Consider the following 16,211-nt stretch of genomic DNA (forward strand, 5'->3'; position numbering starts at 1 on the left):
CCCCCGCCCCCACCTCACCCCCTACCACACCCAACATACTGCAGCTGCTCACGGCTTCGAGGCTGGTCAGCTGGGATGGCCAGAAAACTGGGACCTCCCCTGGTCGACACTCCACGGGGTCTCCATAGTCGGGTTGGGAGAGATCTGTGATCCCCAGCAGGTCTGCAGATGAGAAAAGAAAGCGTAGTTCAGCCGGGTCCTGCACGGGTAGGTTCCAGGAAAAGAGATGTTGAATAGACATGTGTGTCTCTCCCTCCGAAGGGGGTGCCAGCTGCAGGGCCGTATGAAGTGGTGTTTGGGTTGGAGAAGGGAACAGGAATGGAATGAATGGTTCAGGGTGTCTGATGTTTACAAGCCAGTCTGGGCGGTGTGGTCTCAGGAATTCCTGATTCTCCTGACCTGGACCCTTTAGCCCAGCACCTCATAGTACCAATTGTTAACCAAGTCAGCACCTGGGAGTCTACCTGGGGACAGACTGAGTTACCTTACACAAATCCCAGCTCTCTCATTGGTCACCAACAGTGTCCCTATCCCTGACCGGCCACCAAAGGCCTGAGAAGCACAGCATAGAGAGCTGTGTTGGGCCCAATTCATTCCCAGATGACGGAGTTCAGCAGGTACCACATGGCTGGGTGTCCCTCCTACCACACTCCATGCAGGAGACAAATGCTGATTCTACGTGGGTCAAATTCAAGGTGCTGCTGACCTCCTCCATCACATAGCTGAGCCAGTGCCTTCACAATGGGTTCTGCCTGTCCCTAGGCTCCCAGCATGCCTTCGGAGGGTCTCCGAAGGCAGACTCAGAGGGCCCCAGGGCAGACTCAGATGTCCAGCTTTTGGCCCTCAGATTGCCTGCTGACACTCAGGACGAGCTGGTTCTAAAGGTGTCAGTCTGAATTTGCGTTAGAGACAAAGCCTTCTGCATATCAGCCCAAAGGGGAGTTGAACTCAAGAATCTGGGCAGATGACCCTCCCCTACCGACTTCCTACACAAGGCTAATGGACGTTCATAGGTGGCCAAGGGTGAAGGCTGGCATTCTACCACCGTGAGCACCTTTAGACCAATAATGTTTAGACCTGACATAACGCTGTTAGTACCTTCAACCCCAAGAGCCCTGGGAGAGAGGATGAGCGGTGAGAGCCAGGACCAGGGCAAGTTCAAGTCTGATTCTTAGGTGTGAGTCTGAGTGAGGCTGAGGGAGCCAGGAACGAAAGTGGTCACTGACCTGGGTCTCCGATGTGGACAGGTTGGCCATGCTCACCCCCCATGGAGCAACTGGCCTGCACCAGCCTCTCCAGGTCGTCCTTGGGGATGGATCTCATTGTGACCACCAGGGGGCAGCAAAACCCAGCAATGGAGGCACAAGGCACAGTTGTCTGATGAGAAAATCAAACGGAAAGAAAAGAATTAGCAGCATTCCAAGATCTGAGCATCAGACATTCAGGGCAGCAGAAGGAGGAGGGAGGTCCCTGTAACTGCTACAAAAACATATGCACCTTAAGGTCACAGAGTGTAGGGAGATGGGGAAGTTTGCTCAGAGTAATTGGTCTGAAACAGGGACTTGTAACCTCTTGGGTGGCTCGTCTGCAGAAGCTGTGGAGTCCTTCTGCTCTAAGCAAGCATTGTAAATACAGACAAGGAAATGCGTACGATTGCAAAGAAAACAGTGGCATTGTGAGTCCAGTTATCCAACTAAGAAGAAATGTGATACCAAGATATATGTCCTTCTTCTACGGATTAAATAAGGCAGTAGAGGGAATAACTTTTAGCTGTTTTGAAGTTGTTGATGTGTGCTGTGGACTCAGAGCTGACTGGTAGCTGGTTCTCTAGTGGGTTTTCAGAGGCTGTGAATCACACAGGAGGAGAGTGCCCATCCATTTCTCAAGGAAGAGGTGGTGGGTTTGAAACACATGCCTTTGGGATTGCAGCTCAGCCTCTTACCACCAGGATACCGGAGCTCCCTATTTTGAAATAGTCACCAGCTTGAAGGATATTACTGAGGCATCTGGAACAAAGGCCAAGTGATGCTTGTGTCTTCTTTTGGCTGCTACCACATCACAACGTTTGCTAATGAAAATGCCTTCAGCTAGAGGTGTATGAGAAGAAGCAGTCAGGAACCAAATTGTTGAGGAGCAATAATGTCAGTTGAAGGACTAAGGTGTGCCTGATTCAGGCCATAGTCTCTCCAATCACTTGCTATGCATCTGAGAGCTGGACAGGAAATGAAGGATGACAGAAAAAGAATTGATGCCTTCGAACTGTGGTGCTGGAGAAGAGTGTTGAATATCTCATGGAAAGCCAAAAAAAATAAACAGATACATCTTGGAGAAGGTGCAGTCAGAGGGCTTCTTGGAGGCAAAGATGATAAAGCTTCATCTCACACACTTTGAGCATGTTGCCAGGAGAGGCTGTTCCTTAGAGAGGGACATCATGCTTGCAAAGGTGGAGGGTCAACGAGACAGAGGATAGCTTTCAACCAAGTGGATTAACAGTGACTGCAGCAATGGGCCTGAGTGTGTCAGAGACTGCAAGGAAGGCACAGGACAGAGTTCACAGCTGCTGTTCACAGGGTCACTATGAGCTGGGCACGGCTCAACAGCCCCTGACAACCACAGAGCTTATGAAAGTCAAATTGTCTTCATTCCTTATCCAATCTAAGGGATCGTCTGAAAATGATCTGTGGACTTGGAAGGGCCCACGGGCCACTGGGAAAGACCCTTGGGGACAATAAGAGGGAGAAAAGGTCATGTGGGAGCAGGAGAAACGTGTGTCCCTCTGCCTCCCAAATTCAATGGAATCTGTTCTCAGACCCCAGTGTAGCCCAGCCTCACTCCTTCTTCCTCAACACTGGACTTGGCTGTGTATTTTCCTTAATGGCTTCTGGACAAAGCTTCAGGACACGGCCAAGACTACAATGTACTGGGCCAATCCTGGTCAGGTTTTCCCAAGGGGCCTGCTGGTACCGTCCTGGTGGCAGGAGAGGAGAAGGTGTGACGGCCAGCAGGGTGTCGGCACAGCAGCGCTGGAGGGAGAGGCCACAGGCCAGGACACAGGGGGAAGTGTCCCCTGGGCTGTGACGTCAGCACTGTTAACACTGTAGCATAGTAATATTATAATATTAACATCCACACACAACAATATGAAATGATTAAAGTGATTAACTGTAGCTAACTAAGATTGTTGCATAATAACATATCATTACTGTAATTGCATAAGGAGCCCTGGGGATATAGCATAACGCATTGCTGCTTAACCGCAACATCAGCAGTTTAAATACACCAGCTGGGCAGAGGTCTCCAGTAAAGATTGAGAGCCTTGAAAACCCAGCTGAGGGTCACCATGAACTGGAACCACTTGAGAGCCATGGGTTTAGAATTACACGGTAATACTACATCATTGCACAATAATATCATGAATACGCTATTAAGGCGTTCTGGAGCAGCGCTCGCTGCTAACCTGAAGGTTGGTGATTTGGACCCACCCAGTGGATCCTTAGGGGGCTCTGGTGGTCAGGAGCTGTGCTGCCAACCCGAAGGCCAACGGTTCGAACCCACCAGCTGCTTTGCAGAAGATGGGCAATCTCCTCTGGTGTGATTAACAGCTTCTGAAAATCTGCAGGAGGATCAGCTCTGGATGAGTTCTAACTCAAGGGTACATGACACCACCACCACCACGGTGGGTCCTTAGGACAAAAGACCAGACCCACGAAAGGGACAGTCTAGAAACTCCATGGGCAGCCCTACCTGTCCTTTGGTCACCACCAGTCAAAACCCGACTGACAGCTCCTAACAGCATTCCATCAGTAATAGAATTCATGATAATATTATTACACCTGTCTGATTCAGGTCATGGTCTTTCTGATTCCTAACAATGCATCCGAGACCTGGAGGATGACTAAGGATGATATAAAAAGAATTGACACCTTTGAGCTGCGATGTTGGAGAAGAGCACTGAACATGCCACTGACTGACTGCCAGGAGAGCAAACAACTGTGTCTTGGAGAGGGTGCAGCCGGAGTGCTCTTTGGAGGCAAGAGTGATGAGGCTTCACCTTGTATACTTTGGACGTGTTACTAGGAGTGGCATGTTGTTTGGAAAGGGACATGATGCTGGGAAGAGTGGAGGGTCGGTGAAGGAGAGGAAGCCCCTAAACCAGGTAGATTGACACGGTGACTGCTGCAATGGGCTCTTGTGTATCAGGAAGTATGAGGATGGTGCAGGATAGAACAGGGCTCAGATCTTTTGCTCATAGAGTCACTGTGAGTTGTACTCAACGGCACCCAACAACAACAATAATATTATATTGGGGGGGTTTGGTGGCCTAGTGGTAAGGAGCTGCACTGTCATCTCAAAGGCATGTGGTTCAAAATCCACCAGCTGCTTCACAGGAGAAAGATGGGCAGTCTCCTCTCGTGTGATTTACTGCCTCTGAAAATATACCGGAGGGTCAGTTCCAAGTGTTGGTTTTGTTAAGTGCCATCGAGTCGTAGGCGACTCATAGCGACCCTATGACCAAAAGACCTGAACGCTTGTAGAACTTTCATCTTTTCTCCAGGTTCATAGGGTTTTCAGAAGCAAGCTATTTCGGAAGTGGATGCCACTCCTGCTTCCAAGCTTGTTTTAATTGGGAAGCTCCACCAAACACAGTATACAAAAACAATAACAATAACAACAGTATTATATCAAAATCCTCCAGCTGCCCGTCAGGAGAAAGATGGGCAGTCTCCTCTCGTGTGTTTACAGCCCCTGAAAACCTGCTGGAGGGTCAGCTCTGGGTCAGTTCCGGCTCAACGGCCGTGAGTTGAGTTCTGAGCATTATAGTTTAGATCTTACTGTACAGGAGCGTCATAGCGCCGCTCTTTCTGTGCTTGTTTGGGATTGTGGTGTTGACCCCAACTCACAGTGACCCTGTGAGCAACAGATTGAAACCTTGCCCCACCCTGTACCGTCCTAGCAATCTCTGTCACACTCAAGGCCATCAGTGCTGTCCTGAGTCAATTCAGCTCTCCTTCTCTGACCGTCTACTTTTCCAAGCACAGGAATAATTATTACTACATAATAGCACCTTATTATTAAAAGTAGTACATAATGACTTATGCATTGCAAATACGTTTTACAAGAAACATAAACACAGGTTATACACATGGATTTCACCTGACGGTATGCATAGAAATCAGATCGATTACACGTGCGGAAAAAACCGCTGGAGAAGCTCAATATCAGCTGTGACAACTAGGCCCGGAGCTGATTGTGGAACAGACCACCAACTACTCATGCAAGTTCAAGCTGAAGTTGAGGAAAATTAAACCAAATCCACAGGAATCAAAATACGACTTTGAGTTCATCCCACCTGAATTTCAGAATCATCTCAGGAACAGGTTTGAGGCTTTGAACACCAGCCTTGAAGACCAGATGAGTTGTGGGAGGATGTCAAATGTATCATCCAAGAAGAGTGCAAACGGTCATTACAAAGACAGAAGAGAAAAACAAGACTAAAATGGATGTCTGAAGAAACTCTGAAGATTGCACCGGAGCGTAGAGAAGCCAAAGCACAAGGAAGAATTCAAGATACTAAAGAGCTGAACAGAAGATTCCAAAAGGCATCATGGGATGACAAAGCAAAATATTACAATGAAATGTGCAAGGATCTGCAGTCAGAAAATCAAAAGGACTGAACTAGCTCAGCATTTCTTAAGCTCAAGGAACTGAAGAACAAATTCAAACCCCAAATTGCTATAATCAAGGATGCTTTAGGAAGAATATTAAATGATCCAGGAAGTATTAAAAGAAGATGGAAAGAATATACTGAGTCACTGTACCAAAAGGAATTGGCAGACACAGAAGAATTTCATGAAATAACATATGAGCAAGAGTCTACAGTGATGAAGGAATAAGTTCAAGCTGCTTTTAAGGAAATAGCAAAAAATAAGGCCCCAGGAATAGATGGCATTCCAATTGACATATTTCAGCTAACAGATGCTGCCCTGGAAGTGCTCACCAAGTTGTGCCAAGAAATCTGGAGAACAACCACTTGGCCAACTGACTGGAAGAGATCTACATTTGTTCCCATTCCAAAGAAGGGTGACCCAACAGAGTGTGAAAACTATAGAACAATATTTTTGATTCCACATGCAAGCAAGATTCTACTGAAGATTATCCAAAACCAACTTAGCACACCAACAAAGAACTGCCAGAAGTCCAGGCTGGTTTTAGAAGGGGCCGTGGTATTAGGGACATTGTAGATGATGTTAGATGGATCTTTGTTGAAAGCAGGGAATACCCAAAGAATGTATATCTGTGTTTCATTGACTATGCAAAGGCGTTTGACTGTGTGGATCATAACAAACTGTGTCTGACTCTGAGAAGAATGGGAATCCCAGAACACTTGATCATGCTAATGTGAAACCTATACTTGGACCAAAAGGCAGTCATCAGAACAGAGCAGGGAAACACTGCATGGTTCAAAATTGGGAAAGGTGTATGCCAGGGATGTGTCTTATCTCCATACCTTTCATACTGAATGCAGAGCAGATTATCTGAGAGGCTGGGCTCTATGAGAAGTGTGGCATCAGAATTGCTGGAAGATTTATCAACAATCTGTGTTATGCAGATGACACAACCCTGCTTGCTGAAACTGAGGAGGACCTGAAATGCTTGCTGCAGAGGGCCAAGGACTTCAGCCTTCAGTATAGACTGAGGCTCAATGTCAAGAAGACAAAGATTCTCACCACTGGACCAATTGACAGCATCAGGATAGATGGTGAAGAGATTACGATTGTTAACAACTAACTTTAGTCTGCTTGGCTCCACGGTCAACACTCTTGGCACCAGTAGCCAAGAAATAAAAAACGGTATTGGGATGGGAAAGTCTGTTGTGAGGGACCTCTCCAGGGTACTGAAGAGCAATAGTGTCACTCTGGAGACTAAGGTGCATCTGATACAGGCTATGGTCTTTGCAATCACTTGTTATGCATCAGAGTTGGACAATGACTAGGGAGGATAGAAGGAGAATTGATGCCTTTGAGGTGTGGTGCTGGAGAAGAGTATTGAGAATACCATGGACTGCTAGGAAAACAAACAGATTCATCCTGGAAAGGGTTAAACCAGGCTGCTCCTTGGAGGCAAGGATTCTGGGGCTTAGTTTGACATACTTTGAACATGTTATAAGGAGGGACAGATCCTTGTAGAGGGACATCATGCTTGGGAGGGTGGAGGGACAGCGCAGGAGGGGAAGACCCTCTATGAGGTGGATTTATTCAGTGACTGGGGTAATTGGGATGGGTGTGTCAGAGGCAGTGCAATTGGCACAGGACAGAGCAGTGTTTAGGGCTGTTGTACATAGGGTCGCTATGAGTCGCAAGCGACTCGACGGCACATAACAACAACAATAGTATTATATAGTAAGATACTAATTGCCAATATATTAGTATTATTTCTATGTCAGCAGTGAATATTGACATTGTTATTATCACCAAAATAATAGCAGTTGGGTTGCTTTAATCCCATAAGGCTGAATCCAGGGTGGCTACCGGGCTATTTCTCCCATAAGTCCACGGGCAGGAGTGTCAACATTTAACAGAAAGGTATTGAATAGTCAGTCGGGACAGCGAGGGATTGTGGGGAAACTGTGGCGCTGAGACATCAATGTGAATGTCACTCAATGATCACAACTCTTATTACTGACATTTTTTGAGTGGGAGCCAGGAGTCCTAGGCTCCGGTCTGGCTTTGCAACTTGCAGGGCAGTTTCTCTCTCCAGCTAAAATGACAGGCTAGTGAGGAACCGTGAGCCCTCCTCAAGCCACCTTTTGACCCCGAAGCTACAGACAGTGGTGGGTCCCAAGGCTGAGCACAGCCTGGCCGCAGTCAACAACAACCGTCAGCTGCCATGGCCCCAGCTTCTAGAAAACGTCTCACAGGAAATGACCACACTGTGGGCAGCCTACTTCTGATCACAGGCCTCTCTGGAAAGAGCCCAGAAGGAGCATTAAGGTCCAGAGCCTGAGAGTAAATCTTTCATCTGGGTCCCATTTATAGAAAGACATTCATAGGCCAGCCACTTCTGAGCAGAGCTTCAACTTCACCAACAAATTGGCCAGGAACCTAGGGGCTTGGAGCGAAGGAGTGTAGTCTCCCCTTTGGACAAGAAAGGGCTGGGAGAAAAGTCACCTCAGGGCCCCAGCAGGGAGACCCCACCTCACTCTAGGTGAGGGACTATGTGGAGTCTGTGACCACCAGTTGCCAGAACTTCTTAGCAGACATTGCCAGCCTCGAACTCTCAGAGCTGACACATTGTCCCTGAGGGTGTGTCCATCCCCACCCAGGAGAGTTTTCAATCACCTTGTGTGCCCGAAGTGAAGAGGTAGACAAATTCCACAGGGGTTTTGACTGACACAGTCACAACAGCCCATCCCCAAATCTCACTTTCGGGGTCACTGAGTGCTCTACTTTGGGTGCTCAAGCTCCCTGAGACAGATTGGGCAGAGGCTGGAGCCCCAGGTTCTGAGACCTGACGGCTCGGCTGGGTTGCACAGCCAGAATGAATATCCCGGGCCAGCTCTCTCCCTGACTCAGGGAAATAAACATCAACCCACATTTCCAAGGCCCCCTTACCTTGTACTCAGCGACGTGGCCTGCTGGGTATCTACTGGGGAGTCCCGCCTTCTCGAAGGCCTTCTCCGGGGAGAAGCTGTGGCCCAGAATGAAGGTTACCATGTCCTCCAGCTGCTCCGAGCACTCCTCCAGTGAGGTCAGGCTGCCCATGCAAACACCTGACTCGTATTTCCAGAACTGGGGACTGCCCAACCTGGAGACACAGGGGTCCCAGACCCTCAGTGTAGCCCCAGTGACTGCAGAGGGGAGGCGGCATTTTGTGCTGAGAGTTCAGGCCAGGACACTGGGGTTGGGGACACAGTTCTGAGCAAGGAGTCTAGCTAGTTTCCTCCAAAATTTATCATCATATTAAAGACATAAGTTAGCAACTGTGGGCTGTCTCTCCCCTCCTGTCCTCATTGCATTTTGCACAGCTCTCAACCTGAGTGCTCTGGTGGCCTAGTGGTAGAGAGTTGCACTGCTTACTTTGAGACACCCAGTTCGAATGCACCAGCAGCTCCATGGGGGAGAGATGGGAGGTCTCTTCTTGTGCAACTTACGGCCTCTGAAAACCTACTGGAGGGTCAGTTCTCAGAGTAGAAGATGGAGGGAGGGACACAGGGAGTGAGGCTGCATTTAAAAAGATCAGTTACGATGTCACAGTCTAGACCAGTGAAGCTGTCAGCCCGGGAAGCGTGGATCCTCTGGCGTGCCCTGGGAAGCAGGACAGAGAGGGGGCCACGGCCGTGGATTGAACTTGCCCCCCAAGGAGGTACTGACACCTCACCCCTGTACCTGTGCATGTTACCTGGTTTAGGTGTATTTTGCATTTGTGCTCATAATTAAGTGGGATTGTGCTGGAGTAGGGAGAGGGGTTATCCTAGAACTCATCTCCCCTGACTGGTGCTTCTCAAGAAAGGAGCACAGACACGGGAACAGTCACATCACAGGGAAGATATCATTTGTAGCTGCATCTACAAACACTGAAGAATGCCAAGGATTGTTGCAGCTACAGGATGCTGAGAGAGAGGGAGGCAGAGGGGGACCCCAGAAGGAAGCTGCATGGATACCCCTATCCGAACATCTAACCTTCAGGACTGCAGACAATACATGTCTCTGGGGGGTTTGTTGTTATTGTTGTTTTTTTCCTTGTGGTGTACTACTGAATCAGATCCGACTGGCACAGGAGGAGATTGTCCTTCCTTCTCCAGTAGAGCATCTGGTGGATTAGAACTGTGCACCTTTGGGATTGCAGTGCAGCTCCTTGCCACTAGGCCACCAGAGCTCCCTATGTCTCTATTAAAGCCACATGTGCCGTTCTGCTCTTTAAACAGCCTGTGATATTTTGCTACTGCGGCCCTAAGAAACCAAGATGGCTATTTACTCCCCGTGTTGTCATTGATTGCCTTCGAGTTGAGCACGACTCATAGTGACCCTGTGAACAAAAGGCCTGAAGCCCCTCTACAAAGATCGACATTTATCAAAGTTCATAGAGTTTCCGGAGGCAAGTATTTAAGAAAGTAGATGCCACTCCTGCTTCCAAATTTACTCCACTTATTTGGTTTTATTCAAAGTCTGGGAAGACCCTCAACCAGGTGGATTGACCCCAGTGACTGCTGCAATGGGCTCTTGTGTGTCAGGAAGTGTGAGGATGGCACAGGATAGGACAGTGTTCAGATCTTTTGTTCACAGGGTCACTATGGCACCTAGCAACAACAACAACAACAACACCACAATAATCCTGGGGCATAAAATAGAAAGTCTTCCCCTGGACGGCCAAAAGAACAAACAAATCTATCTTGGCGAGGGTGCAGCCAGAGTGTTCTTTGGAGGCAAAGATGTAAACTTGGCCTCATGTACTTCCGGCATGTTGCTAAGAGGGCCTGTTCCTTAGAGAGGAACATGGTGCTTGGAAAGGCAGAAAGTTGGCAAAGGAGAGGAAGACCTTGACCAGGTGGACTGACACAGTGACTGCCGCAATGGGCTCTAATGTGTCAGGAAGTGTGAGGATGGCGCAGGATAGGACAGGGTTCAGATCTGTTGTTCAGAGGGTTGTTATGGATTGATTGTACTCAACTCAATGGCACACAACAACAACAACAGCAATCCTATAGTAGGCCTCTGGCCTGGGTGGTTAACTGTGTGAACGGCAGTGCTAATGGGCTTTCCCCAAATCTAGACTTTCTCAATGGCTCCAGAGATTTGATCAGGGCAGGGGCCATGAACTAGAAGGACAAGAGACAGCTCTCTCCTTGGCTACAGTCATCAAGTCCCATTCCAGGGAGTGTAGGGTCTCTGTGGCTGGACAGATAGGGTCCTGATGACAATGAAACCCACTTAAACATCTGGCCACCTCCAGTATTAACCTCCCATAACTCAAGACTTTTTACCTGGTGTCTGAAACAGCGCCCAGGGCAGCCAACGTCCACTTGCCCGGCTCACTTCGGCCCAGCAGGGGCAGGGGACCACTGTTGGCCTGGCAGAAACTGTCAAAAGTTGGAGCCAGTGATCTGTGCAGGATCACCACGCTGGCCCTGGATGCTTGGCGCCCTGGGTTTGGTAAGAGAAAGGACAAGGGAAACATCAAAGTCTCAGCAGCAAACAATTTTGTCTATTTACAGTAACACATTCAGAAAAGTGCAAATATTGTAAGTATTGTTGTTGGGTGTCATCCTGTCTACTTCAACTCACAGCTACCCTTCGTACAGCAACTAGAAACCGTACCAGATCCCTGTACCATTTGCACACTTTACACAGAGCCACCGGGGGGGATCTGGTGGCCGAGAGGTAAGAAGCTGTGCTGCAACCCCAAAGGCACATGGTTCGGATCCACCAGCTGTTCCACAGGAGAAGGATGGACAGTCTCCTGTGTGAGTGACTGCCTCTGAAAACCTGTTGGAGGCTCAGCTATGGGTCCATTCCAATTCGATAAACTCATTTTTGCAGTCACTGTGTCAAGACACCGCATTGAGGGTCTTCCTTTCCTTCTCTGATCTCTACTTTCCCCAACATGATGTCTTTTTTCCAAGGTCTACCCTCTTCTGATAACATAACAAAGCAGTTGAGTTGAAATCCTAGCATCCACACTTTCAAGGAGCACTCTGGTTACACTTCTCAGGCAGATCTGATTCCGAGTGAATCTGCCTAGACAACCGGTGTCCAGATCAGAAACAGAACCCTGTCAGGTTCCCAGCAAGGTGCTGCCTTCCAATCAGCACCGCTGCCTTTAAGGGAAGCCTATATCCTGCTTTCTGACAGCAAAGACAACTGTGGTCTGACCTTGAACTTCATATGTTGGAATCATTCATTATGTGTCGTTGGGTTCTTGGTTTCACTGAGCAAGATATGTGTTAGATTTATTTATGTATTTAATAAGAAGTAATTTCTTTTTCATTGCCAAAAAAAAAAAGAGATCACAATTATGTACCCAATTAATTGCTGATGGACATTTGAATAGTCTCCAACTTAAAAGGTTATTACAAACATTATTACCAGAAGATGAGTGTTGGAGGCACATTTGTATGCATTTCTCCGGACAATACACCAAGAGTCTAAGGTAAAAACAGACACTCGCTGTCAGAACAATTCACAGCAACCTTCCTTTTGGTCTCTGAGGCTGGGAGCCGCATGTTTCTCCCTCAGACCTGGTCGTGGACTTGAATTACCAGAGAACTTGGCCTTGCAGTCACAGGGCTTGGATGAATACACATACTCCACTGTAGCGGACACTTCGGCTTTCCAAAGCGGGCTGCCCCAATTCACACTCCCCAGTGTATCGGTTCATCTACATCCTCTCTGACACTTGGTTGTTCATGTTAGGTGCCATCAACTCAACAATAACTCACAGCCATCCTGTAAACAACAGGCGATCCTGCTGTCTCTTAGGTCCCTGACAAGCATGGTATCTGCTTTCTCTTGCAGGACCTTCTCAGGCTTGGTTATCACTCCTGGGAGACAGCAGGACAATAACAGGTACCAGCGAGACAAAAAGACCAGCTCAGGGTGGGGAGACTTGCCTTGAAACACCATCACACGAACTGGCTGTTTATTCTAGGGAAAGTTTTCTTTGGAGGGAAAAAAAAAAAATCTCTTTTTCTCCTCTGAGACGTGAACTCATCTCAGAGCTGGCGCGGTGGGTTATGAGAACACCGAATGAAGTGCTAGCACAGAGGGTGGTGCTGTGTCCCAGGAGACCGGAGGACAAGCATCAAGAAGGCAGTTAGGTCTGATCCGCTGGTGTTTGCTTTTAGCTATACTGAAACCCCTCGAGTCAATTTCAACTCCCAGCGACCCTGGAGCACAGAGAGGGACTGTCCCCCAGGATTCTGAGGCCGTAAATCTTCACGGAAGCAGGCGAACTTAGCCTTCTGCCACTGAGAGGCAGGCGACTGTAAATCACTAACGTTCTGGTGAGTAGCATAAAGCTTCAACCCCCAGACACAGCTCGGCGGCAGCTCCCTCCGTGCCACTGAGTTCGTTCCAGCTCATAGCAAGTCTCCGTTGGGTTTCCAAGACTATCAACCTTGAGAGGAGGCTGCTAGGTGTCATCAGGTCAACTCTGACTCACGCTGCGGACACCAGCTCAGAACCTTGCCCTCCCCTGTGCCATGCTCACCACGTTCCAGCCCAGTGCTGCAATCACTCTGCCAGTCCGACCCCCTGATGGTCTTCCTCTCTCACTGACCCCCTGCTCTGCCCAGTGTGATGTCTTTTTCCCCAAGATGAGCCTCTTCTGACAACATGCTCTACATCATCTTCGCCTCCAAGAAGCACCCCGGTTACATTTCCCCCAAGACAGATTCATTTGTAGTTTTTGCAGTCTATGGGGTATCCAGTACTATTTACCAACATCACAATTCAAAGGGATAAACCCGCCTTCAGTCTTGCTTTGTCCAACTTTCACAAGCCTATCAGTGAAACAATTGAAAAGACCATGGGTTGCGTCAGCTGCACTTTTTAGTCTTTAAACTGATATCCCTAATCTTTAGCACTTCAAGAAGGTCCTGGGCAGCAGAGTGGCTCAGTGAAATAGATGCTTTGATTTCCTAACTGTTGCTACCATGGGTGTGGATTGTTATTCCAAGTACAAGGAAATCTTTGACAACTTCGATCTTTTCTCCATCTAGTATGATGTTGCCTATTGGTGCAGTTGTTGTTGTTGTTATGTGCCATCATATAGCAACTCTCCGTCTCACAGTGACCCTGTACGCAGCAACTCTGAAGCCTGCCCTGTCCTGAGCCAGTCTCACTAATCCTGACACACCAACCCCACTGTCCCAGTTACGGTATCAGGCCATCTCATGCGGGGACTCCCTCTCCTGCACTGTCCCACCACTCTCCCAAACATGATGTCCTTCTCATTGGTCCAGCAGTAAGGATTTTTGTTTACTTTCTTTTTTTAAATTATTTTTGTCTTCTGGATGTTAAGATGTAATACATATTGACAGTAGTAATCTTTGATATTCTATAAAAAGTGCCTCAAATCTTCTTCATTTTCAACAAACAAGACTGGCAATCTATATAAGGTAGCTTGCCTTCCTTGAATCTTGATGCCAAATTCTTCATACAGGTGAGACTGTTCATATTTCTCCCTCAGAGCCCCTGGTAGATTTGAACCAAAGAAGCTGTTGTTTATTGCTATGTGCTGTCAAATTGAAGCCAACCTCTCACTGATGCTCTAGTGGGTTTTTAGAGGCAGTAAATCACACAGGAGGAGATTACCTGTTCTTCTCCTGCGGAGTAGATGGTGGTTTCGAACCACGTGCCTTTGGGATTGCAGTGCAGCTTCTTACTGAGACAAAGGAGATGCGAGGCCTACTAGAACCAAAAACAGTGAAACAGACAATTCTGTGAAGAATGGGTTAAAGTCTTGGTAGTCCTCTTACAGAGCTGAGGTGACCAAGCAGAACCGGGAGATGTTAGACCTGTCTGGTGAGGTTTAGATACCGAATGGTCCAACGTGCCATTTCCTCTGGGCAGTTAAGTGGTGACCAGCACTGGTCATTCAGCTAGTATGTTCCTTTTTTCCCCCCTAAAAAAATGGAATTTAGTCTTTCTTTCCTTTTTATTATTATTATTTAAATTAAAGTTTACTGAGAAGATTGATATTCCATTCAGCCTTTCACATGGATGCATACTGCTTTATGACCCTGACTACAATCCCCGCATTCTAGCTACGTTCTCCCCACTGTATCTCGGCGGTTCTGTTCCCATTCATCCTCCATCCTCTCCTTTCCTAGCTTTTGAGTTTTATCCCTGGACGAATTCAGCCTGTGAGATCCTGTGAGGTTGTGGAGTTGAAATGTCTCCAGTGCTGAGTGTGTTTATCCACCCGGTGTTCAGCTCACATATCCGTCTATAGTTTGGCTGGATGTTGTTCTAAAGTTCCAGGCTCAAATGGGCCATAGTCCATCTGACTCATAAACTGTTACTGTGATTTTGAATTTTTTTTACATTTATATCTCACTTGATCCACGACCTTCTGTGACCGCTTCCAGAGTACTATTTCCTATCTGTTTCTCTTGAATGAGCCAAAAGTCTTAAGAATTCCAAGACTCATGCAGTTGATCCTTTGAAGAAATGATGTCTTTTCTTTTAAATGTTACTGTGTGTGTGTGTGTGTGTGTGTGTGTGTGTGAGTGTGAAAATATACACAAAGAAACATACAGCCACTGTACATTTCTATACCCCTAGGATGTGGGCCAGTCTTGCTTTGTCTCCCTACACTGTTCCACCACTGTGGCCTTTGATTCTCAGAAGGGAGTTTTTTCTTAAGCACCTAGTTCACTCACCCTCAGCCATGCTGGACATGTGTCTGATGCTGAATTTCTTTTGTAGAAAGAAGCTCCTTACGGCACAGCGATGGCAGGACCTCAGGGGGAACATGGGGTGGGTCTTGGGCTGCAGAGGGTTTGAGAGAGGAAGACAGGCAAGGGGACAAATTAGAAGGTGTAGGTTCTGGGGTGGAGGGTACCCCCTCCAGCTGTCCTGGCCTTGCTCTTGGAGGGGGGGGGATAGATTACCCAGCCAACAAGGTAAGGACAGGCTTACTTCCGCTCACCCACTCATCTGTCAAGAACATTTTCACACTCTCTCATTACAGATGAACGAGTAAGCACCAGTAAGCGGGTGTTTATCCTGTCCACTGGGTTCTCCGCCCCTTCCAAGGATCATCTATTTGAAAAGGGGCTTTGGTTCTGTAGGGAGGTGCCGCTGAATTGAGAGAGAGACAGGCTCCTGTCAGCCTAGAAGCAGAACCTTTGACATGGTCAAGTTTATTCCAGGTTAGGAAGTAAGCACAACTCTGGCCATGCTTACCCTGCTGATTGGGTAATCAGACACTGGGGGTGTGTTCTGAGCTGGTCTCTCCACTCCTGTCTCAGTTGCTAAGGAGAAATGTCTCCACTTGCTGACCTTGGCTCAAGCCTTCTCCTGGCCTGGCCTGGTCTCACTCTGTCCCTCGCTCTCTCATTCCTTCCTCCCTGGAGGCTTGTCCCTGTGGAGCCACTCAGCACCCACGACCTCTGTCAAGTGGCCAGCAGGCTCGCAGCACCACTCATTTTGGCCTGGAGTCACCCCTGGCCTGGCATTCATTTCCCTCTGCTCAGCCTCTCTCCCTGA

General features: G+C 48.0%; 1 protein-coding gene and 1 pseudogene across 1 annotated transcript in view; both read right to left on the bottom strand.

Annotated features, from left to right (window-relative positions):
- Positions 1-15,440, bottom strand: part of LOC102847758 (chromosome unknown open reading frame, human C14orf159) — a 95,707-nt gene extending 80,267 nt beyond the window's left edge. The window contains exons 1-5 of the mRNA XM_006879215.1: positions 15,370-15,440; positions 10,982-11,125; positions 8,613-8,805; positions 1,227-1,377; positions 40-162 (exon numbers count right to left, since the gene is read on the bottom strand). Of these exons, the coding sequence (XP_006879277.1) occupies positions 40-162; positions 1,227-1,377; positions 8,613-8,762 (424 nt within the window). The 5' untranslated portion in view covers positions 8,763-8,805; positions 10,982-11,125; positions 15,370-15,440. The remainder of the gene's footprint in view (positions 1-39; positions 163-1,226; positions 1,378-8,612; positions 8,806-10,981; positions 11,126-15,369) is intronic.
- LOC102848163 lies at positions 10,700-15,672 on the bottom strand (annotated as a pseudogene).
- Positions 15,673-16,211: the final 539 nt, after the last annotated feature.

This window comes from Elephantulus edwardii, unplaced genomic scaffold (genome assembly GCF_000299155.1).
Source record: "Elephantulus edwardii isolate Elephantulus edwardi_28Jun2011 unplaced genomic scaffold, EleEdw1.0 scaffold00002, whole genome shotgun sequence".
NCBI classification, from domain to species: Eukaryota; Metazoa; Chordata; class Mammalia; order Macroscelidea; family Macroscelididae; genus Elephantulus; species Elephantulus edwardii.